Genomic DNA, 25,195 nt, shown 5'->3' with positions numbered 1-25,195 from the left:
CCTGGAGGCAGCCGGTCGGGGCCTTTTGTTCTCAAGAACATACGGGACATGTCTTCCAGGTCTGTGGGGGTTCGATACCCGGGACAGAGAGAGGAAAGGGTGGAGAGGAAAAGAAAAGAGAAATGCACATCAGGATTTGGGAATTTGTGATGAAAATCTTGGAATACATAGAGGTGGCAAAACTGACGGCGCTGATACAAATCTAGACTCCTCTAAAGACCAGGAACCCTTTTCTAGCCTATATAAAATGTTATTTCCCAAATGCAAGGATCATTTTGAAGTGCAAGAAAATAACAGAATATAATAAGAAACATGTGAGAGAGGGTGAAATTAGGTAAGGCGGAACCTTAAGACACAATTGTATGTAATTTGAGTTACAAACATCAATGTCGGGTGAGCAGGAAGTCACTAGTTTTGTTGAATTAGAATGTAATTGCTGAGTCACAAACGTAACTTTCTAGATTGGAAAAAGAATAAAAAACTGTTACAAAAAAATTAAAAGGGATTTCGGGATTCAACAGACCCCCACCTACCATCCTTCGAGAAGACTTTGTCATCCTGGCAGTCCTCCTTTCCGGTGTACGGATTTTCCTTATCGCAGTTCACCAGCAGAACGGCACCCTGCCCATCTGGACCCCACGTCCACACCGCCTGGAATGGCAACACTTTCACTGCATTTCGATGGCACTTTCACCTCCAAGGAGCTCAAGGTGGCTCTCCCTCTCCTCATTTAATCCCCACGACAACCGTGCAAGGTAGGCTAGGCTGAGAGGGAGTGACTGGGCCCAGGGTTACTCCAGCATGTTTCATGGCCGAGTCCGGGGGGCCGGGGGCCAGATTTGAACCCTTGTCTCTCCTGGGTCCTAGTCCAACACTCTAACCACTACACCACCACCGCCTCTTGAGTTTAGCCAGCAGAATGGGGCAAAGGGTTCCCACTTTTTGCTTTTATCATTTGAACCAGTGCTGTGCCAATAAGATAAATTCTGTTCACCCACTGCCCGCTGGACATTCTCCATCAGTTAACTACAACCAATCTAGAATGGGACTGCCCAGACTGGTGACTGGGAGTGGCTGTCAGGACTGTCTAAACATTGGTCCTGAAAGACCTACATTGGCTCGCAGTAAGTTCCCCATTCAAAGTGTTGGCGTTGACCTTTAAAGCCCTAAACGGCCTGAAGGAGCGTCTCCACCCCCATCGTCCAGTCCAGACACTGAGGTCCAGCTCTGAGGGCCTTCTGGAGGTTCCCTCCCTGTAAGAAGCGAGGTTACAGGGAACCAGGCAAATGGCCTTCTTGGTGGTGGTGTCCTCCCTGTGGAACGCCCTCCCGTCAGATGTCAAGGGGATGAGTGACTATACAAAGCAGCACATTCCACTCTTGCAGATTTGTGACTCAATTACTGTGGGTTCGTCAATGACTTTCTGCATGCATTGGCCTTCAATGATTTTTTTATCATTATTCTTATGGATAATTGTATTGCTTTACCTTTGAGGTTTTTCCCCCCTTCTACAACCAAGCAATGTCCATTGTGAAATAAATAAGTAAATTTTAAAATTTTAATCAGTTGTCTCAGTGAGATTGACAATCATTTTGCAGACCCTCCAAGCGTCCCTATTTTCCAGGGACAGTCCTGGATTTACAGAAGCTGTCCCGGTTTCTGATTTGATCTCGGACTGTCCCCCTTTTCCTTAGGACATCCCTTTTTCCATCAGAGAGATGTTGGAGAGTATGGAGTTAATAAGTAACTATACAACCTTTAGAAGACATCTGAAGGCAGTGCCCTGTATATGGAAGTTTAAAAAATATTTATTGTTTTATTATGTTTGTGTATACAGTGGTACCTCGGTTCTCGAACGTAATCCGTTCCGGAAGATCGTTCAACTTCCAAAACATTTGAAAACCGAGGCGCAAAGAGTTGTCTGCCAATTCAGTTGAGAAAATTGAAAAACATGCAGCAGAAGCTATTGGACTTCCGAGGCGCGTTGGAAAACGGAAGTGTTTACTTCCGGGTTTTTGGCATTTGAAAACCAAAACGTTTGGCAACGGAGACATCCGAAAACCGAGGTACCACTGCATTTTGGAAGCTGCCCATAGTGGCTGAGGCTACCCAGTCAGATGAGCAGGGTACAAATAATAAAATTATTATTATTATTATTAGCCATTGGCCTGATCAGCATGGGGTTTTTCTGACGTTCTTCTCCTAAAGAGAGGCTGGGACACTCACAGCCACTTTTCCTTGGGAGTCAGATTCTAAGGAAGGCTCTGGGTTGCAGTTCTGTTGGGCACAGCATTCTGCCCCGATTGACCCCAGGGTAGCAAGAGGCTCTTTCCAGGGAGCGTTGCAGCCCAGAGGGATCACTGCCTTGCCTCAGCAGGGAGCCTGGAGGAATGGAGAGCCTCTGTGCCAAAGGACGGGTGGCAGGGCAGGGCAGAACAGAGCAGGAGGCTTCCCTTTCGTACAGAGTGTCCCAGCCTTTCCGTGGGAGCTTTTCATGGCAATTTAAATACCTCGCAGGGCAGAGGGCTAACCCCATTTGACTCCATCCTGCGCCCCCACCTCCCTGGGCGGCTGGTTGGAAAGGAGAGCTGTCCCGTTTCCGCAAGGCTTTGGGGACAGAAGCACAAAACCGGGATCAGGCATTGCAGGTGGGCACTAAGGAGGCAGATGACTCAGACCTGAAAGTTATGATATTACAAGGAAGCTGCCTTTCACCAGGTCAGACCACTGGTCCATGCATCTCAGCACAGTCTACTCTGACTGGCAGCAGCTCTCCAGGATTTCAGCATTCAGATTTCAGACAGGAGAGCTTAGTGTCACAAAGAAGAGTTTCAAATGATCTGCTCCCATCCTAGGAAGCCAGGGGCCAGCTCTATGCCAGGCCCAGCAAGTGACCTTAGTCCAGCTGTCACCCACCTGGGTGCCTCTCTAGCTGCAATGGACTACAACACCCATGCGCCACAGAGAGTGTGTTTCCGGTGGCACTGGATGATGGGAGTTGTGATTCCAAACAGGTGGAGAGCATCAGCCTCAGTGCTTTTTTTTCTGGGGGGACGCAGGGGTATGCAAACCCCTAAACATTTGGTAATCTAAGTTTGGCCTCATTGAGGGGCAGTAATTCAATATGAGTAGGAAAATGAGAGTACCCCATAACATTTCTTTAGGGGAAAAAGCACTGATCAGGCTGGTGAAGGGATTGAAAGCTGGGTTACCCGCCCCCCCCGACATTTTTTTAAAAAATCTCTTCACCACATCTTTGCAAATCTCTATGCAAACAAAAGCAGGAGGAAATGTTCACCTTTTTGGGGTGGTTCTTCTCCACCACCCCATCGCGGTCAGCATCGACATCCAGAGAAATCTCTAGAAAAATACAAAAGTCAAGTCAGCAAGCCCTTCCCACTTTGTGGCATATCCAGGACATTTCCTGAGCGCTGCAGCCCCAGAGCCTGCGACTGGACCTAATGGTCAGGGGTACCTTTACCTTTACTTTGAGAGAAAAGCCAGATATTGGGTAGTTTCCCAGTTTCCTGATCCATCTATAACAGTTCCATGCTACTACTGTGCTCTTTCCCTTAAGATGGGCTTATTTAAAAACCTAGGAAGCTGCCTTCTGCTGTGTCAGAGCTCTGGTCCACCTACCCCTGCAGTGTCTACACTGGCTGGCAGCAGCTTCTCCAGGGCTTCAGACAGGGAGTCTTTCTCCAGCTCTACCTGGAGATGCTGCTGGGGATTGAACCCAGAACCTTCTGCATGCAAAACAGGTGCTGCACCACCGAGCTACTGCCTCCTGCTAAAAATAATGCAAGGCGCTAGTCCTCAAGGAGCACGCAGAAGAGGGAGCAAGCTTGTTTTCTGCTGCTCCAGAGGGCAGGACCCAAATGGATGGATTCAAATGAGGATATTCCGACTAAACCTTAGCTGTGGAATGGACTCCCTCAGAAGGTGGTGGACTCTTCCACTGGAGGTTCTTAAGCAGAGGTTGGAAGGCCATCTGTCATGGATGCTTCAGTTGAGATTCCTGAATTGCAAGGGGTTGGACTAGATGACCCTTGGGGATCCCTTCCAACTCTACAATTCTATGATTCTAAAAGTAAGTAGGGACGCGGGTGGAACCGTGGTCTAAACCACAGAGCCTAGGACTTGCCAAACAGAAGATCAGCGGTTCGAATCCCACCGTTGCTCGGTCCCTGCTCCTGCCAAACTAGCAGTTCAAAAGCACGTCAAAGTGAAAGTAGATAAATAGGTACCACTCCGGCGGGAAGGTAAACGCCATTTCCGTGCGCTGCTCTGGTTTGCCAGAAGCAGCTTAGTCATGCCGGCCACATGACCTGGAAGCTGTACGCTGGCTCCCTCTGCCAATAAAGTGAGATGAGCGCCGCAACCCCAGAATCGGTCACAACTGGACTTAATGGTCATGGGTCCCTTTACTTTTAAGAGTAAGTAACAAAGCTTGTGTGTGTGTGGTAAGACAGTCCTCACTAGCCTGGTTCAAGAGTCCAGTAACATACACCCCACCCACCCATCCACCTTTCAAGGCGGGCCAACTATCCGGTTTCCCGACGGCATCCGGACCCATCATGTGAGACAACCCCGGCATTGCTGGAGAGCTGTTTTCGCTGCTGCCTTGGAGACCAGAGGGACAACGCTCACGGCTACGGTTTCTCTGGAGCGGCGGCCCCAAGAGCCAGCACAGCTGGGGTGGAAGGAGCTCCCTGCTTTCACAAAAAAGGCCAAAGCAAAATGAATGCAGCCGTACCTTGGTTTTCGAACTCCTTGTGACTCGAACGTTTTGGCTCCCGAACACCGCACACCCAGATGTGAGCGTTCCAGTGTGCAAACTTTTTCAGAAGCTGAATGTGCTCCTGCAGCCAATCGGAATCAGCGCCTTGGTTTTCGGAAGTCAAATGGACTTCCAGAACGGATTCCGTTCAAGAACCAAGGTATGGCTATAGATAAAAATTGCTCCACCGCCTCCACAACCAGCACTGGTAGGTTCTTCCAGATGCAGCCAGGAATTCCAGGGTGCCAGCTCAGAGTTGTTTTGTTTAGCAAGTGTTTAAAACCGCTTGATAGAAGCATAGCATAAGAAAGATCCTAAAAACAGCCTGCAGGATCAGGCCGATGACCCGTCTAACGCAGCATCCTGTTCTCACACTCGACGGCCAGATACCCCCATGGGAAGTCTGCAAACAGGACCCAAGCACAAGGGCCCTCTGCCCTCCAGCAACTGGGATTCAGAAGAATGGCAGCCTCTGACAGTGGAAGTTTCTTAGCTGTGTCAGATGACAATTCCTTGGTGGGGAGACAAAAGCTGCCTCTTTGCAGAGGACACCAAACTGGGAGGGGAGCTAATGCCGCAGAAGACAGAATCAGGATTCCAAATGACCGTAACAGATTGGAGAACTGGGCCCAAATTAACAAAATGAATTTCAACAGGGACAAATGTAAGGTTCTGCACTTAGGCAGGAAGAAGCAGATGCACAAATATAAGATAGGGAACACACCTGGCTTGCCAGTAGGACATGTGAAAAGGATCTAGCGGTCTTAGTGGACCACAAGCTTAACATGACAGTGTGATGCAGCAGCAAAAAAAGCTTATGCTATTCTGTTGCATCAACAGAAGTCTAGTGTCCCGATGTAATCGTACCACTCTGTTCTGCCTTGGTCAGACCACACCTGGAATACTGTATCCAATTCTGGGCACGGCAATTTAAGAAGGATATTGACAAACTGGAATGCGTGCAGAGGAGGGCAACCAAGATGATCAAGTGTCTGGAAACCAAGCCAGATGAGGAATGGTTGAAGGATCTGGGTATGTTTAGCACGGAAAAGAGGAGACAGAAGTGACAGGATAGCTGTCTCTCAAATATCTCAACATCAGGAAGAACTTTCTGACAGCAAAACCTTTAGAAAGTGAAACGGACTGAGGTTGTGGACACTCCTTCACTGGAGGTTTCTAAGCAGAGTTTGGAAGGCCATCTGGTCCTTCCCTACTCTATGATCCTAGGGGGAAAGACAGAGAAAGAGAGGGGGAGAGCACATCTTCATACTTACCAATTCCCGTCAGGAAAACGCCAGCTTGGTCAATGGGGTGGCCTCCATTCTCACCATAATAGCCCACAGTTACCTGAGGAAGGGAAGAACGTACAATGCAGAGTTAAAGTTTTGAAAGGCCAAAGAGACAATCTGGAACTATATTGACAAGCTGGAAGATTTGCAGAGGAGGGAGATGGTCTGGAAACCAAGCCTTATGAGGAATGGTTGAAGGAGTTGGGTATGTTTAGACTCAAGGAGACTGAGAGGAGATACAATAGCCATCTTCAGCTATCTTAAGGGCTGTCCCATGGAAGAGGGAACATGCTTGTTTTCTCCTGTTCTGGAGGGTAGGATCAGAACCAATAAATTCAAGTTACAAGAGCTGTTCGACAGTGCAATGGCCTCCTTTAGAAGGTGGCCGATTCCCCTTCCTTGGCGCTTTTAAAGCAAAGGTTGGGTGGCCACCTGTGATTCCTGCATTGCAGGGGGGTAGATGATCCTCAGGGTTCCTTCCAACGCTACAATCCTATGAAATGGAAAAGGGATCCAAGGATACGTTGTGCCAGGTAAGGGTCAGCTGCATCTTCACCGCCAGTCCTTCCGAGCTTAGAGCTCTCCAGTCTCTATGCCAGGAAAATAACTGCCCGCCTTGGTATTTTTGAGGATGCAGCTTGCAGCATTAGGGGACTGGCACAAAACCACAGCCCTTGCCACACACAGCCCCTTTAGAGACAGCAAGAGTGATTTCAGTTTTGCAATCAGCTGGAAGCAGAACTGAAACAATAGATTCACATGACCCTACCCGTTTGCCCCTCACAACTGCCAAGAAAACTGGTGCATGTTTACTCAGCGGCAGCTGATGCTCCCTAAAAGGTGAATTTAAACTGCAGTGTTTGCATTTGCAGTGTTTGCCCCCATCCCTGCCTCGCCATGTGCCTGGCTGCTTGGTACCTATCCTGATCAAGCTGTACATTTGTAAATAAAAATCCTGCAAGTCCTGATACTTGTGGAATACAGTGGTACCTCGGGTTAAGAACTTAATGCATTCTGGAGGTCCGTTCTTAACCTGAAGCACCACTTTAGCTAATGGGACCTCCTGCTGCTGCTGCCGCGCGATTTCTGTTCTCATCCTGAAGCAAAGTTCTTAACCCGGGGTACTATTTCTGTATTAGCGGAGTCTGTAACCTGAAGCACATGTAACCTGAGGTACCACTGTAACAGAATTGTACATTGGGTAGGGAATCCAAAGGGCCATCTAGTCAAAGCCTTTGCAGTGCAGTAATCACAGCTAAAGAATCATAGAACTGTATGGTTGGAAGGGACCCTGAGGGTCATCTAGTCTAACCCGCTGCAACGCAGGAACCACTGCTAAACGCTGCCCCTGCTTGGAATGCAAAACTGAGCCTACCAGGAGCTCAGGGAAGCAACGAGCGTGGGAACGTCTCTTACTTTGTTGTCGTTGGCCTCGGTGCTGGGACGCGTCATCTGTATACTCAAGGTGGTCTTGGGGTCCAGAGGCCACTGCTTCCCGCCATTGGCAGGGGCATGCTCAGATTGGCCGTCGCTGATGATTTCGACCTCAACATCATCCGAGTGCTTCACGGCAAAAGTGACTGCGTCGGCAGGAGCTGCTCTGTAAGGGAGCAGGCAGAAAGAGAGTGGTGATGTGAAACTGGGTGTTTGCAGATCCAGCACTGAACCCTGAAACTCCCCCAGTCTTTGCCCCAGAGAGCCTACAATCTACATTTGCATTGACTTCATTCTCTGGTCACAGCCACAACATTGTCCAAGCTTTGATTTTCCTCTTCTTCCTCCTCCATCCTTTTTCCCCGGGAAGCACCTGGTACCCCTGGAGTCTCTTGCTGCTTGCTGTGGTGCACAACAGGAAGACTCCGGTCCTCATGGTTTTTAAGGGTGAGTCAATTTAAATAAGAACAGAGGAAGCTGCCTTATTACTGAGCCAGCCCATCAGTCTACCTAGCACATGACTGACTTCACTGACTGGCAGAAACAGCTCTCTAGCTGGACTGGTGACTGGGAGCGGTCGCCAAGACCATATAACACTGGTCCTGAAAGACCTACATTGGCTCCCAGTACATATCTGAGCACAATTTAAAGTGTTGGTGCTGACCTTTAAAGCCCTAAACCATGGGTAGGCAAACTAAGGCCCGGGGGCCAGATCTGGCCCAATTGCCTTCTAAATCCGGCCTGCAGATTTAGCATGTTTTTACATGAGCAGAATGCATGTTTTTATTTAAAATGCATCTCTGGGTTATTTGTGGGACATAGGAATTCATTCATCCCCCCCCCCAAAAAAAATATAGTCTGCCCCCCCCCCACAAGGTCTGAGGAACAACCTCCCATCAGATGTCAAGGAAATAAACAACTATCTGACTTTTAGAAGACATTTGAAGGCAGCCCTGCTTAGGGAAGTTTTTAATGTTTGATGTTTTATTGTGTTTTAAATATTCTGTTGAGAGCCACTCAGAGTGGATGGGGAAACCCAGCCAGATGGGCAGGGTATAAATAATAAATTATTAGTTGTTGTTGTTATTATTGTTGTTGTTGTTGTTAGAGACAGGAAGTCTTTAGACCCTCTGAGGGGTCAAACCTGGGACCTTCCACATGCAAACCAGGTGCTCTCCCACTGAGCCATGGTCTTTTCTTTAAAAATAAAGCAAGCTTCTAGTCCTCATTGTTCTGACAGAAGGCTGATTTAAACAGGAGTATAGAAAGAGACTATTGGTCCATCTCATCTAGTGTTGTCTACGCTGACCGGCAGCTTTCCCCACTGCGCCTTTCATCCTCCACTCGCCAGCTCTGTCAGCTGGCATGGAAGGAGCAACCCTACTCTGGGAGAACTCAACCCTTGAAAGAGAGAGTGAATTTAATCTTGCACACATGTGCTGGAAAAGACTCCAAGCCAGGAGAGCCAAAGATGTCTCTGTTAGCGGGAGAGATTTACTGCCACCACAGCTGTACGGTCCGCGGCAGATTTCGCATGATGTGCAGAGCTCCGCCTCCTTCCTCGCCCTTTCCTATATATACCTGGCGGCAGTGTGAGAAACTCAGATACAGTATATAAGCTGGATGCCGAATGGCTCCTTAAACCAGAGTTACAGTTGCCAAAACAGAATGCCTAGTTGCCATTTTCTTCGGCCAGACGGCTCTAAAGTCACGTTTTTCAGTATGACTTTTTGGTTCTACACAATTGTGTTGCTAGTGTGAAAACAGGCAAGATCCAAGGATCCCCAGGCAGGCACCTCCAGATTGTGAAGATACTCGGGCGCTATCCTGGAGCCCTGGCATCTTCGCTTGGTTGCAAGTTGCCGATAGCCGGGTGCAAAATGCGCCTGGTGACTCCTGAAGCTTCAAGAGAGGCAGAATATGGACTCTAGCCCTCCCAACCGCAATAGAAACTGTAATAAATGAAAATCTGCCCTTGTTCCCTTATGGGGGACACAAGAGCCCTTATAGAGTCCTTTGTAGGTTCTCCATCGGTTGGAGAAAATAACAGAGGCCAACCAGAGAATATTGAGATGCAAAGCAGCAGAAATGTTGCAACAGGGTGCTCCCCTCAACTGCAGGAAAGGAGGAGGACCCAGAACAAAGGTGTGCTCGCCCTTATATAGACATTTTAAATTGCCCGCCCTGGAGTCCAAGACCACCCCCAGAAATATCATACCTACATCACAGAAGGGGTGTAGCGCAAGACCATCCCCCAGATACTTCATATCTACATCACAGAAGAGGCAGTCTACAACAGAAATCTGAGTGCAGAAATCTGAGTGTGTTGTTTATCTCCTGTCTGGCAGATTACCTGTTAATGGTCCCTTGATTGGATACCCTGGGGAGCCTGGCCAGTCTTTTGTAATGAGAAATACTTAGTTCCTGAGCCAGGTCACAGGCTCACCCTATTCATACACAGACATACCCTTAAGACAGGATTTGTGAAGGAAAAGACAATGGGGAGGCTTTTCCATTTTCCTTCGACCTTGCAGAGAAATTTTTGAGGTCAATGTGGGAGGGACAAAATGGTTTCAGGACTTTTTCAGACATGTGGTTTATATATGCAGTTATGAACATTTATTATATATATATAAGACCTTATTTTTTTTATTTCAAAACATACACCAACAACATAGAAATACCATATTGGCCCGAATATAAGCTGCACCTGAATATAAGCCACACCTTTAAAATTGGAGGGGGGGGGAAGAGAAAAGGAAAAAATACCCAAATATAAGCAGCTCCATTCCTCACTGCTCCTGACTGAATACTGGGGGGTGGGAGCCATGCTGCATTGCCGGCGCCCCACGCTCCTGGCTGCATACCGTAAGGTCATGAATATAAGCCGCACTTTAACTTTTCACAGTTGGAATTTGGGGGGAAAGTCAGGCTTATATTCGGGCCAATACGGTAATATTGAATTTTTTATCATACCTGGGGTGCTTTCCAACTCTACAATTATATGATTCCAATAATATGCCAGTTTCTTATTGTGTTTCTCTCTCTCTTTTTTTTAAAAAATAATATTTATTAAAGTTTCAGAGGTTACAAAAGGAAAAAGTAAAAACACCATATTAAACAAAAACAAAACAACACATCACAATAAAGAAAAAAAAGAAAAAGAAAAAGAAAAAAGAAAAATCAGAAAAATAAAATCCATTAAAAAAAACCACATCGAATCTTCCCATAACTTATCTTTCATTTGCTTGTTTCATTGACCTCCTCACACCTCCCTTTTTTGTATTCTAGTTCGGTTAACTATTTCAGCAAATCCTTTCCATCTTTTCCAATTTTTGTCCTGTAATTTATCTGAAAATAATGTAACTTTACTTTCCCTCCTTTCACCAATTGTCTGTTTTTTCCTAAACCTTGAAAACATTTCTGCTAAAACCACATAACTTCATTCCAACAACCTTCTAGCATTCATTAATTTTACAATGTTTCTGTAGATAGTCTTCTGCCAGTCATTTCTGCCAGTTCCATGTAGTCCATCTCTCTCTCTCTCTCCCCCACTCCCCCAGTTCTCCTGTGGATTGCTTTGAGGGACACATTCCTTGTCTGATAGACAGACTCTCCTTGCAAGACTTGAGATTTCAACTCTTCCTGGGCCCTGCCAAACCTGAGCTGCGACCCTCAAAGCAAGGACCCTGGCTCTGCTACAAATCAAGACAAGCTGTGTTGAACGTGAACCGCCAGACGACACCGGTTTAAGAAAATACGATCTCCGAAGAATGCGATTATCATTGTTAAGCATCCTGATTTCTACACACCCCAGCCTCAGGTTTGCTTTTGTAGTGCAGCCATGGGCTTCAAGGTCAGGGGAAGTAACCTGAACCCCTTCCTCTTTTGGATCTTTGGTGGCTGGCCAGCCGGCCCACCCACTTCACCCTTTTGGGAGCCATTGCATAACACCCCTAAGCTTCCCACATCTATTTTTAAATGCTGCGTCAACTAGACCCCTGACAGCGGCAGCTGGATTCTGCATTAGCAAGGGACCCGAGTGCCAGCACCTGCCCACTGCAACTCCTTGACGGGAGGAGAGGGGCAGCTGCAGCAGTTGACACAGCAGATTGAAGCTGATAATGAGAAACCCCAGGGCAGTTGGAACCCGCTGCTTGCAGCACACAGCTTCCTCCTTGGTTACACCCAGGACTGACGTCCTGTCGACATGCCCCAAAAGCTCTGGACAGTTGGCATCCTAGCCCTGCTCTCTGAAAAGCCAAAAAAAAAATGTAATTTCAGATGCCACCCAGAATCTTCCCCAATATATCACACATAAACAAAAGAAATTGGAGTATTTTTTTAAAAGGATTTGCATTCATTCAAGAACATTCCCAAACAGGCACCAAAACTATATTAAAGGTGCTCTTTGCACGACCTTCGATCTGACCTATGCAATCAAAGCAGTTCCTTTATGATTTGCACTCAATGCACAAACACATATAGGTAAAGGTAAAGAGACCCCTGACCATTAGGTCCAGTCATGGCCGACTCTGGGGCTGCAGCGCTCATCTCACTATATTGGCCGAGGGCGCCGGCGTACAGCTTCCAGGTCATGTGGCCAGCATGACTAAGCCGCTTCTGGCGAACCAGAGCAGCACACGGAAACGCCGCTTACCTTCCCGCCGGAGCGGTACCTATTTATCTACTTGCACTTTGACGTGTTTTTGAACTGCTAGATTGGCAGGAGCTGGGACCGAGCAACGGGAGCTCACCCCGTCACGGGGATTCAAACCGCCGACCTTCTGATCGGCCAGTCCTAGGCTCATTGGTTTAACCCACAGCGCCACCCATGTCCCACAAACACATATAAAATGCAATTTTTAAAATGCTGGAAATGCTGCCAGAGGGGATTGAAGCTGGGCGCACTGAGATGCAACCCTTGCCATAAAATTGAGCAAGATTCTAGTCCTCATGGTTCTGAACACAGGGCTCATGTAACTAAGAAGCTGCTTTTCAGTGAGTCAGGCTGTTGGTCCATCTAGCCCAGCACTGTCTTCTCTGGCAGGCAGTGGCGCTCCAGGGTTTCAGACTCAGGGGGTCTCTCTCAAGATGTGCCTGGAGATGCCAAGGATTGAACCTGGAACCTTCTGCATGCAAGGCAGATGTCCTGTCCCTGAGCTATGACCATGCCCCCGGCCAGCAAAACGTAATAAAGATTAACCACAGAAGTCTGGGTGTTTTTAGTATCGGAAAGGGAGAAAAATTATCCTGCAGAGACAAGCATTCTTTAAAGCCCTCTGAATTCCACTTTCAATGGCATAACTGACTTGGCAACTCCACTGCTTAAAACACACACACAGATCACACAAAGGGTGACGGTGCCATCTGCAAATGCCCCTGGCAGAAAGCCTGGCATAAACGCCTCATTCAGCGAGCAGGACAATGGACAATCAACTGCAAACAAGCATTTGCAGTGACAGGGGAGGCTTACAAAAGATTACTGGGTTCTCTCTGGGTGGATGACCGTTTAAAAATACAGACAGGCAATGGGTAAAGGGGCATCTCAATACAGCTCAGCCCCCAGAGCCAGTTTTCAAAGCAAGGGACGGAACCTCAAAACTGACAGCTAGTAAAACCGACCTCTGAACATGTGCAAACTGCCTGCTATTCTTAGCCACCAAGCAACCAGACTACCAGCTTCTACATCTAGGATTTGGGATGAGAGGTTACAGAGAATAGGTTTCAAGGCAACCTTGAGCCCCGATGTCTCTTCCCCAGTCTTAGAAACTTAGATATATAAGCTAGGCACCAAATGGTGCCTTAAACCAAGGTTGCAGTCGCCAAAATGGAATGTCTAGTTGCAAGTTTGGGGCAAGATGGCTCCTATTTTTCAAACGATGGACTGACTGTGATTGATTCTCAGTTAAACATCTGGCTAGTTAAGGTGACCATCTTGAGCTAGGTTAAGAACTTTGAGAATTTAAAAAAGAAAAGTCACCTGATCCAGGGACAGCCCACATATATATTAGCCAGTTCCGACCTCTTTTTCTTAATGGTGACACGGACCATTCATAACGTAGGGATACTCTTCACAACTGTGAGCAGGGCAGTGGAGCGGGGGAAGTGAAGACAAGCGGCAACAGTTAACTATAATGCCGTTCACTGCTCCTGCTCCAGCTGCACAGAAAAAGCATTTTGGTTCCTGAAATTCATTTTGACTGCGCAGATAAAATAGAACAGATAGAATTCTGCAGGAAAGAGCATTAGTGTGAGCAAACAGTCAAGATCCAAGGAACCCCAGGCATGCACCTCCAGGTGGTGGAGATGTCAGGCGCCATCCTGGCTTGGTTGCAAGTGGCCGACAGCCAGCTGCAAAATGCACCTGAAGTTCCCCACTTAGATGTAAGATGGTAATCTGAGCTTGTGCAAAACGCTTTTCTAGAGCCACTGAATGTTAAATGCTTTGAAGTCCTAGGACTGCAGGTTGCCCATCCTTGCATTAGAAGAAGGCATAGTGGTGATGGAGGTAGCTAGGGGCAGTGAAGACCAGCAAGGGCTTAGTTCAGGGATGGGGAGCTTGTGGTTTTCAAGGTGTTGCTAGACTCCCAACTCCTGCCAGCCTAGTCTATAGTCAGAGATGATGACAAGGATGGTGTAACTAGGGGCAGTAAAGGCAAGTGAGGGTCTAGTTTGCGGATGGGGAACCCAACACCCTTCAGGTGCTATTGGACCCCAGTTCCCAGCAGCCACTCTGGCCAACAGTAACCAGGGATGATGAGACATTAAAGTTGCCAACCTCTGCCTTTGGAAAGGCAGATTGGTGATGGAGGTAGCCAGAGGCAGTGAAGGCAAGTGGGAACCCGATGGCCCTGCAGACAATGCTGGTGGCGCTGTGGGTTAAACCACAGAGCCTAGGACTTGCCAATCAGAAGGTCAGCAGTTCGAATCCCCATGACGGGGTGAGCTCCCGTTGCTCGGTCCCTGCTCCTGGCAACCTAGCAGTTCGAAAGCACGTCAAAGTGCAAGTAGAAAAATAGGTACCGCTCTGGCAGGAAGGTGGATGGCGTTTCTGTGCGCTGCTCTGGTTCGCCAGAAGCGGCTTAGTCATGCTGGCCACATGACTCGTAAGCTGTACGCTGGCTCCCTTGGCCAATAAAGCGAGATGAGAACCGCAACCCCAGAGTTGGTCAGGACTGGACCTAATGGTCAGGGGTCCCTTTACCTTTATCTCTGATAAGCCTCAGCAACCAGTTTGGTTAATGGTCAGAGGATGGGAGGTGGAGGGCCACAGGTTGCCCATCGTTACGTTAGAAAATGGCAGAGCAGTGATGGAGGTAGCCAAGAGCATTGAAGGCAAGTGATGACCCTTCAGGTATTATTGCTGGATTTCAACTCCCAGCAGCCAGCCCAGTCAACAGTCAGGGATCGTGGGAGTTTTAGTCTAACAACAGTCATAGAATCATAGGAATGTAGAGTTGGGAGAGAACTCAAAGGTCATCTAATCCAACCCCCTATAAAGCAGGAATCTCAGCTAAAGCATCCATGACAGATGGCAACAAGTCCTCACAAGTCCTGCACTGGATGCATGCTGTGCTGGGAGTACGCCCCGCTGAACACAGTGGGATTTACTCAGGAGGAAAGCATGCACAGGATTGTGCTCCTTTGCATGTTAGAATTTAGCAGCGGAACCAAGCCCAAGGCTCTGTTCTGCTCCTGAAATGTACAACCTTACACCCTAAAGGAGGCGCACCCCTGAGCATATGCAGAGTGCTGCTCTCTCACCACTGACCCTCATACACCTGGAACCAACGGGCTGGTCATTTCCAGGTGGTTCAAAGACATGAAAAGCATCCTGGAGTCTGGAAAGTCTAAAGGGTTTTAAATATATATATATATATATATATATCCTGTATATATATTTGTCATTGAAAGCTCTGTGCTGAAGAGAGGGCTCTTGACAGCCCTCCCTCATCAGAGACAGAGATGACAGGTCACTCTCTCCATCTCTGGCACCCACTCAGGGCACCAAGAAACCCCTTACTTGAGCAGGAATTTGAAGGATTGAGATCTAATCTCAACACTCGCATGCTTGCTGGGGAAAGGATTCCCGGGTTGACCTCAAACAGCTGCTTGGCTTGGCTGAGCTGACCACAAGAGAAGTTTTGCCACAGGACAGGAGTAAAGGAAAGTGGATAATGGGGAAAAGATGTATGAGGAGCCTGTTGGATCAGGCCAGTGGCCCATCTAGACCAGCATCCTGTGGCCCAAACCCACAAGCAGGATTCAAACACATGAGCAACTCTCTCCTCCTGCCGTTACCAGTAACTGGGATTCAGAAGCTTGACTGCGTCTGAATGTGGAGGACAGAGCAAAACCATCGAGTATAGTAGTCATCAATAACCCCCTTTTCCATGAGGAGGGGGGGAAATCAGAGCCCCATTCTAGTATAGGAGGTATTCTGGTGCTGAGAACCACAGCTAAGAGTCCAAGGCAAAGCAGGCTCCAGTTTTTCAGGATGGATCACTCTTCTGTGGAAAAATACAGCAGGGGGATCTCCCCAATGAGGTGGAGGAATCAGCAGAACTGCAGGTTAACACAGGACGCTGCGTCACACCAGACATGAAGGTGGCTATCAAAAACCATAGGCTGTAACAAGTTCCATTCCTGCTCAAAGAGCAGACCAATTGAAGTTAATGGACATGGCCAACTCAGCTCCAACGGGCCTGTTCTGAGTAATACTTAACGGTAGTTGGCTAACAGCTGAACATACAAAGCGTCAGGTGTCAGCAAGGCATGCTCCGTTATTCACTTAAATTTATCATTGCACGTACAGCTCACCTTTCCTCAAGGTTTTCTCCTCCCTTGTGACCCTGCAACCTTGTGAGGTAGGCTAGGCTGAGAGACAGTGAGCAGCCTTTGAGGTCACCAGGTAAGCTTCACATGGCTGATCTGGATTTGAACTCAGGACACCCAGGTCCTAGCCCAACACTTGCTTTTGGCTACGTTAAGCCTCCTCTCCTACAGACACCTCATGGGGCTCCCAGTCATGTTAGTGTTTCATCAATGAGCCAAGTCACTTAAAGGAGCTGCAGACATTCCTAAGCACAGCTTCAAAGCTGCAAGGGAGAAATAGCTCTGTATAGCCAGAACCTTGCAGACCGCTTCACCAAAGACAGACTTTTCATACCACTACTCCTCAGCAAATAATTCTGAACAGTTTCCGAGAAGCCTTAAGGCTGCAGGGGTCAGCAAACTTTTTCAGCAGGAGGCTGGTCCACTGTCCCTCAGACCTTGTCAGGGTCGGACTATATTTTTTTTGGGGGGGGGGAATGAACGAATTCCTATGCCCCACAAATAACCCAGAGATGTATTTTAAATAAAAGCACACATTCTACTCATGTAAAAACACCAGGCAGGCCCCACAAATAACCCAGAGATGCATTTTAAATAAAAGGGCACATTCTACTAATGTAAAAACACGCTGATTCCCGGACTGTCCGCGGGCTGGATTTAGAAGGCGATTGGACTGGATCCGGCCCCCGGGCCTTAGTTTGCCTACCCATGCCTTAGAGGAAGGTGGAGGTCGAGGTTTCAAATGCAGCACATCGGAAGGGAGTTCCAGTGGCAAACCACCACCTTTGAAACATACATCTGTACTGAGCTCTCCAAGAATTTGGTGTAGGCAGTGGCGTAGCGTGGGTTGTCAGCACCCGGGGCAAGGCAAGTAACTTGCGCCCCCTAACCTGTGGATTTGCGCCCCCTAACCCTAACCTAACCCTAACCCCCAGATGTTGCGCCCGGTGCGGCCAGCCCCCCCTGCACCCCCCACGCTATGCCAATGGGTGTAGGGAGCCTCTCCCAGCCCTACCTGGGACCTTCTGCATGCAAGGCAGCTGCTCTGCCAATGAGCAGGGGGTTTCTCCAGACTCTGGAAATATCGGCAGCAGGGGGTGGGGTGCAGCTCCCAGATATAGGGAAATGGAAATTGGAGCACCGATATCTGGCAAGAACAGGTGATGCTAAAGGCTGTTTGCACCTAAGAAGATGGTGGAGAGACATTTTGCTGGGGGGGGGTGATTAGAAAGTGGGGGGGGGCATTGCCAGAACTAAAGAAATATGGGTGAGGATAGGCAGGTGTCAGCATGGGGTGGGTAATGGTGAGGGTCCGGCAGCAAAACCAATAGGTGGTTGGGGGTGTCAATATAGGAAGGGGTTGCTTTGAAAAGGATTTCTTGCTGGGGGGTGGCAGCAGATGCTGGGCTAAATAGAGGATGGGAATCGAAAAGAAAGGTGCTTTTCGGGAGGTGCTTTTATGCAGTGGCGGGGGTTCCCTTCGGACGATGCAATTTTGGGGGGTGGGCTATTTGGGAAGGAGAGATCCAAAGGACCTAAGACTTAGGACGCGCGCAGGAGAGTCCCCTGGAAAGTCGTGCTGAGTAGTGCGGCGCGGGGGGGGGGGTTCCCTTTCTGAAGATGCAAAACTTTTTTTGGGGGGGGGGAGATGGAAGTATAGGTGGCCTCACCCATAGACGTCGGTGCAGAGTCGGGTGCCCACCACGCAAACCACCTCGATCCGGTTCCCGAACTGCAGCCGAAGCGTCCGATCGCGCCCCATCGCGCCGGGAGGAACCGCCTCGGTTGGTCCCACAGGTGGCCACTGAGTCCCGCCGCCCGCCGGCCGCTGCCTGCCTAAGCCCGGCCCCGCCCCTCGGTGCGGGGAGGAGGAGGCTGTCAATCAAAGCCATTTGAAAAGAGAGAGAGAGCGCAAATCGCCCAGCTCTCCATTAAAGAGACCGAACTGTATTTTTAGCAAAGTCGGGGGCGGGGGTGTTAAGTTGTTTGCGGAGACAGAGAAGCGCCCGGCGTAGCGCCGCCTAGAGGTCACCTGGGGCTTAGCTCTCCCACCGTGCCTCTGAGCAAGTGCAGAGCGCATTTCTCTAGTTGCAAAAGCATTTATATACCGCTGCGTCGTAAAAAAAAAAAATGTGCCTCAGCGGTTTGCAACATGGTTTAAACATAGGAAAAGCTTTAAGCAGCAGGTTTGTTTTTAAGAAGGTGGGGGAGGTGAACAAATCCATGCAGGGGGAGAGGTTTATTTGTCAGGGACAACAGAGAAATAGATTCATTTTTGTCCCAAAAATATTTGCACTATTAAGTATGCTGACTGTGACATTTTATTATTTCTTTAACATTTGTTGTGTAAACAAACTGCCTGCTTTATTGCTCCCTATCCAAGAGAACCCTGTTTTTATATTCTTTCCAGGCATGCACAGATAAGGAATCACAGAATTGTAGGAGGGGCACCCAACGGTCATCTAGTCCAACCCCAAGTACAGTATAATATAGTTCGGAATGGATCAAGAGTTCCAAAGAAAAGTTACTTAGGCCTTAAAGCATTGCTGGTATTTACTGCTTAAGTCGAAAAAATGAATGTAAGTAAGAAATCAAACTGTGCTTTTGGGTAAGATGTAGACAATTTAAAAAAATAGATGCCAAGGGATGAATTCATACTTGGGCAAAGATGTGCATCTTGCTGGCCCTGTAGATGGCAAGATGCTTGGCCAAAAGGTTCTTCTGCAGGCCCATCCCTGGCTATAAGACATCGCAGAGAAGCAGAGCCTCCAAGTTCAGAAGAAGTCTACCTTGGACTGCCAAGCTCCTTGGGATGCTCAGCAAAGAGGAGGGCGGTTTCCTTCAGATGGAATCCTGGGAGATTCAGGAGCGCTAAAAGGAAGTCCATCTTTAGGCAATGGAGAGCTGAATGGGATTCGCTCCTGTAGGAGGGCAGTGAAGGCCATTGACTTTGATGTTTTCAAGAGAGCATTAGACAAATTCATGGAGGAGCTCTTGATAGTAGCTAATTCATCATGCGAAAGGCTGGGCTCGATAAATCCCAAACTGGAATTAAGATTGCCGGAAAAAATATCAACAACCTCAGATATGCAGATGACACAACCTTGATGGCAGAAAGTGAGGAGGAATTAAAGAACCTTTTAATGAGGGTGAAAGAGGAGAGTGCAAAATATGGTCTGAAGCTCAACATCAAAAAAAACCAAAGATCATGGCCACTGGTCCCATCACCTCCTGGCAAATAGAAGGGGAAGAAGTGGAGGCACTGAGCGATTTTAATTTCTTGGGCTCCATGATCACTGCAGATGGTGACAGCAGCCACAAAATTAAAAGACGCCTGCTTCTTGGGAGAAAAGCAATGACAAACCTAGATAGCATCTTAAAAAGCAGAGACATCACCTTGCCAACAAAGGTCCGTATAGTGAAAGCTATGGTTTTCCCAGTAGTGATGTATGGAAGTGAGAGCTGGACCATAAAGAAGGCTGATCGCCGAAGAATTGATGCTTTTGAATTATGGTGCTGGAGGAGACTCTTGAGAATCCCATGGACTGCAAGAAGATCAAACCTCTCCATTCTGAAGGAAATCAGCCCTGAGTGCTCACTGGAAGGACAGATCCTGAAGCTGAGGCTCCAATACTTTGGCCACCTCATGAGAAGACCCTGGAAAAGACCCTGATGTTGGGAAAGATGGAGGGCACAAGGAAAAGGGGACGACAGAGGACAAGATGGTTGGACAGTGTTCTCGAAGCTACTAGCATGAGTTTGACCAAACTGCGGGAGGCAGTGGAAGACAGGAGTGCCTGGCGTGCTCTGGTCCACGGGGTCACTAAACGACTAAACAACAACAACATTGATGTGGATATGCTCTTCCTCCACGGCCGGAGGCAGCAATGCTTCTTTTCTCCTAACTAAAATGAAACCAAATCATAGGGTTGTTGTAAATTCCTATAACAGGGTCGCCCCGTCCAACTCCCCCCAATGCAAGCATCACAACTAAATGAAGTGGGCGGGTGGGGGAAGAGGCAAGACCAGTCAGCTGGAAAATTCAATGAAAAAAGGAGGGAGCCCACCTAGAGTCTTTTAAGGTCGCTGTTGCCAGATATGCTTTAATTAAGATACGCAACTGAGGGTGGGCCTTTGCAAGCGGAGTGAGTGACAGGGTGGATTGCAGGAGAAAAATTCAGAGCTGGTGCCAGGGGATCTGGGGGAGAATAGCACATGCCACCGCTCAGCTGGGTATTCATCCACCTTGTCAACATTCTGGTGCAGTGAGCGTCTCCACTGGCAAGCCACAAATGTCACCATTAACTGTGCTAAATTGACAGCTGCCCTGAATAGAAATCTTTTGCCCCTGCCCCACCACCATCCAGTTCCCGCCCCACAAGTCTGTCTGTGGAGATTTGCAGGGTAACAAGAATTTCCCCAAATTTCCCATCAGTTCTAGTGTTATGAGAGAGGGAGAAAACCTATTATTTACCCACTTTCTCCATGCCAGGAATAATTTTATAAACTTCTGTCATGCTGTCTCTTATTCGCCTTTTCCCTAGGCTCAAAAAAATCCCAAATGCTGCAACCTTTCCAATCCTGAATTGGGTCCAGTTGCAGCGCCTTCGAGATCTGTGTTGGGTAATTCCATTTCACTATCCACACCTGCCGCCCCCCCCCCCCCAACAGCCAGGGAACCGCATTCTCTCCCAGGTATAGTTCCCTGGCTATCTTCAACGGAAGCCCCACACAGAGTGCATTGCAGTAATCTAACCACAATTGTTTGGAAGTTGATTTGGGCTCTTGAGAGAAGACAAACTCCTCTGGGAAATAGCTGCCCCCAGTGGACAGTCCTTCTCTGCAATTTGGGGAAATTTGGGGTACACTCCTGGAGTGCCCACCCATTGCAAATTTGTACAAGTTTTAGCTTCAGTTTAAATGCATTTGCTGTTTTTATGCTTTAAACCACCTCAGAAGGTGGTGGACTCTCCTTCATCGGAGGTTTCTAAACAGAAGCTGGATGACCATCTGCTAGGAATTCTGTAGCTACGATTCCTGCACTGCAAGGGGTTGGACTAGATGCTTGGGGGTCCTTTTCAACTCTACAATTATATGAACCTTAACTGTTTTTAGCCATCTGTTGTGTGCATTGCCTTGAGCCGGTTGTTGGAAAGGCGAAGAATAAATCAATGACAAGGAAATGTCAAGAAAGTGTGGGATGTAATCAGAGCCGTCTTTCCTATTGGTCTTACTGGCGCGTTGCGCCAGGGCACTGGCCTCTCAGGGGCGCCCCCAGTGAGTGGGGGAGCTGTGCGGCTTTGCCAGCGGCCTCCCCTTTCCCTGCACGCCCGCCAGCTGTGCCCAACCATATGGCTGTGTCAGCCATATGGCTGGCGGGCATGCAGCTTGCCTCCCAAGCCTCAGTGGGAGGAAAGCGATCCCTGCAGAGGCTTAGGATGGAAGCTGCGCCCCACCAAATATATGGCTGGCGGGAGTGCAACTTCCTTCCCAAGCCTCCACAGGAGGAGAGCAACTCTGGGAAATGGGTGTGTGTGTGCCGGAGGGTTCTTTGAACCATGGCGCCGGATATGCTTAAGACGGCCCTGGATGTAATCCACTGAGAGCAGTCAAGTACAACTTTCCTTGAAATGCTAGAGAAGACATGCGAGGGAATGTTTGGTCCAGCCAGTCAAAACTTCCTGTTCCTCCTGGCTGGAGCATCCTTCCTTTTGCATGTGATTGAAGGTAGGCGTGGCCTAACCTGTCCAGGTAACAAAAGGACAAGGCATGCTGCCACCCTCTCCCTCTTTTTCACTTCCTTCTTCATTTGACCAGCTTCTTAGCTAGGACTGCTCTGTTAGCTCTCAGCTAGCAGGAGCACTGGGATTATCCCCCCATATGGGGTAGATCCACATGCACATATTTGTGACTAAGTCTGCTTTCAGGGATTCAACTGTGAACTGATGTAAGTAAACTTCTTTTATTGACTTTGGCGTCTTTATTCTTTTAAGAGACATTCAAGGGAACTTACCAGGAACATACAATTCAGTCTGACACAATAGTGAGAAGCTCACACGAGCTTGCAACCAGCTATCTGCTGTGCATGTAAAAGGGGAATTTAAACTCTGCTAAGTAAAGAAAGTTGCTAGCGCAAATTAGGAAGGATATTAATAAATAATATATCCTCTCCGGCCACCCTGAACATTCCCACAGAAAGCTTGTTTGTTTCAAGATGTACAAAGCGGCATTCAGAAAGGCTTGTTTTCTTTTTGCAAAGTGCAGATTCTCGTGGGTTGGGTTGAAACAAACAAGACTGTTTATCTCTTCTAAGTGCTCCATTGTGGGGTTTTCGACGGTGCCAAAAAGGACTCAGGTTACCTCCTGCCGGGATTTGGAGGATCAAGCACCAGAATTTATAGGGACCTTGACTGTTCCTCTGAAGAGCTCATGGGGACAAGGGCTCCTAGGGACACTTGCAACGGGAACGCATTTGGGCTTCCAGAAGTCAGAGTCCCTGGGTGGCCCCAGCACAGCTGTGGGTAGGTTGCAAAGTTTTTAGGGCAGGGCTTGATTATCTGAGGCGGGTTTCACTCTGACAGCTGCTTAGAACACCCTGATGCAAACCCAGTACACATGGATCTATTTAAAAGCTGGTTGCCTCTGGGCATATGCAGAGTGTTTTTTTCCTTAGTGAGTTGCAGCTACATCAATGGATGGGTTTCTGGGTCTTTTGGGTCATTGTCCTGAAGTTTAGGACTAAAACTATATTTCAGATGGAGACTTCCTGTGGATTTCCTGCACAATATGGCTTTTGGATTCCCTTAAAAATGAAATGTTTCATAGAAATCATAGTATTGTAGAGTTGGAAGGGACCATGAGAGTCATCTAGTCAAACCCCCTGCAATGCAGGAATATTTAAGTGATACACTGGTTACATCTGCACCATACCTTTAAAACACTCTTATCTACCACTTTGGGCTTCCCCCAAATAATTCTGGGAACCATAGTTTGCTAAAGGTGCTGAGAGTTGCTAAGAGACCCTTAACGAACCATAGTTCCCAGGATTCTTTGGCTGATTTAAGGGTATGGTGTTGATTGTCTGGTGGCTTTTGTTATGCTACATGCAGTGGATAGGAATTTCCGTCCTCTTGTGCTAGAAACCTCCTCTCCTCTCCTGCAACTGCTCTGTTTACCTTCTAACCCAGGGGTCTCCAAACTAAGGCCTGCGGGCCAGATAAGGCCTGAGGGACTCGTTTATCCGGCCCATGGCAACCCCCACTGCCCGCTGCCAACGCCTGCTCTTACCAGCGCTGCGCTGCGGCTGCCCACTTCCGGTTCGGAGGAGCACCGGAAATAGCTTGTGTGCATGCGCAAGGGTTGTGTGCATGTGCAAGCATTGTTTCCCGTGCACATCCGGGTCGGAGGAGGCCCATGCACATGCGCACAAGCTATTTTCGGTGCTCCTCAACCCGGAAGTGCACCGGAAATAGTGTGTGTGCACGCGTATGGGCACGCGCTCCCCTGCCCTCCGGCCCTCTGCACGATCAGCGCTGGGGACACTGGCCCGAGGTGCAGTAAGTTTGCTGACCCCTGTTCTAACCTGATGAAGAGTTCTGGAGAATTCGAAAGCTTGCACAGCATTTCATGAAATTTCGGCTGATCCAATAAAGTCATTGCCCTAATGCATATACAGTAGTAGAATCTTTAAAATCTTACTTTTATGCAAGCCTCGTTTTACTGTATTTCATTTTTATAATTTTTTTCTGCTAGTTTATCTTCACTTCACTTACAGATCTACCCTCTGCTTGCCCCTGAAGGGCTAACAACTTACTTCCCTTTTCGCAGCAAGAGGCTGAGACCACGCCCTGATCCCTACCTACCCACAACACTTTGTGATTTCTAAACTTTGAAACGTTGCACTATGTGTTTTCATAAAAGCCAGAGCACTGCAAACCCAAGGGAAAGTTCTGAGGGTGGGTGCGGAATTTTGGAGGCCCCTTGAGCTCTCTTGGAAATGGATCCAGGTTTTTCTAAATAAATAAATAAATGGAATAGCATTGATGCTCAGTGAAGAACCTTAAAATAGAACAAGCACCTCAGCACCTTACTGCCTGTCAACGCCTCTGGCAGGGCTCACAAATCTTTTGTCCTGAAAAGGGTCATATGGCTTATTATTCCATAGATGGCTCCCTCTGTGGGGATTTATAGTACAGACCTCTGAGTATGTGCAGTTTTGCAGCTGAAACTCACTCACATCATTGCACCGTCACGACTGCAGGAGCAGAGCAGGGTGGCTGTGAGATTAAACACTGAAATAAATAAATTAAGGTCTTATGTAGATAATAAAGGTTCATAAATGTACCAAGCAAACACATACATAGATATATAAGCCACATGTCTGAAGCTGCACAGGAAAGCAGCCAATGGAGCCATTTTGACTCCCAGGCTGACCAGGTGTTTTCTCTGCAAGGTCAAATGGAAGAGCCTCCCCATTGTCTTTTCCTTCACAAATCCTGTTTTAAGGGTATGTCTGTGTATGAATAGGGTGAGCCTGTGACTTGGGCTCAGGAACTAAGTACTTAAGTACTTATCATTACAAAAGACTGGCCAGGCTCCCCAGGGTATCAATCCAGTAAACATCAACAGGTAACTTGCCAGACAGGAGGTAAACAACCCACTCAGATTTCTGCTTTAGCCCGCCCTTTCTGTGATGTAGGTATGATGTTTCTGGGGGTGGTCTTGGACTCCAAGGCGGGCAATTTAAAATGTCTATATAAGGGCGGACACACCTTGGTTCAGGCTCCTCCTCCTTCTCCTGCCTGTGAAGGGGACACCCTGTTGTAACAGATCAGGCTTACTAGCTGCTTTGCTT

At 48.1% G+C, this 25,195-nt stretch overlaps 1 protein-coding gene across 1 annotated transcript in view; it reads right to left on the bottom strand.

The window, feature by feature from the left end:
* Window positions 1-18,169, bottom strand: part of LOC309375794 (protein-arginine deiminase type-2-like) — a 55,078-nt gene extending 36,909 nt beyond the window's left edge. The window contains exons 1-6 of the mRNA XM_081921719.1: window positions 18,012-18,169; window positions 7,486-7,669; window positions 6,055-6,127; window positions 3,299-3,360; window positions 534-651; window positions 6-61 (exon numbers count right to left, since the gene is read on the bottom strand). Coding sequence (XP_081777845.1) covers window positions 6-61; window positions 534-651; window positions 3,299-3,360; window positions 6,055-6,127; window positions 7,486-7,669; window positions 18,012-18,103 — 585 coding nt within the window. The 5' untranslated portion in view covers window positions 18,104-18,169. The remainder of the gene's footprint in view (window positions 1-5; window positions 62-533; window positions 652-3,298; window positions 3,361-6,054; window positions 6,128-7,485; window positions 7,670-18,011) is intronic.
* Between the last annotated feature and the right edge of the window lie 7,026 nt (window positions 18,170-25,195).

Source organism: Podarcis melisellensis (assembly GCF_964234715.1).
Source record: "Podarcis melisellensis genome assembly, chromosome: 8".
NCBI classification, from domain to species: Eukaryota; Metazoa; Chordata; class Lepidosauria; order Squamata; family Lacertidae; genus Podarcis; species Podarcis melisellensis.
This window is presented reverse-complemented; position numbering and strand designations above follow the sequence as displayed.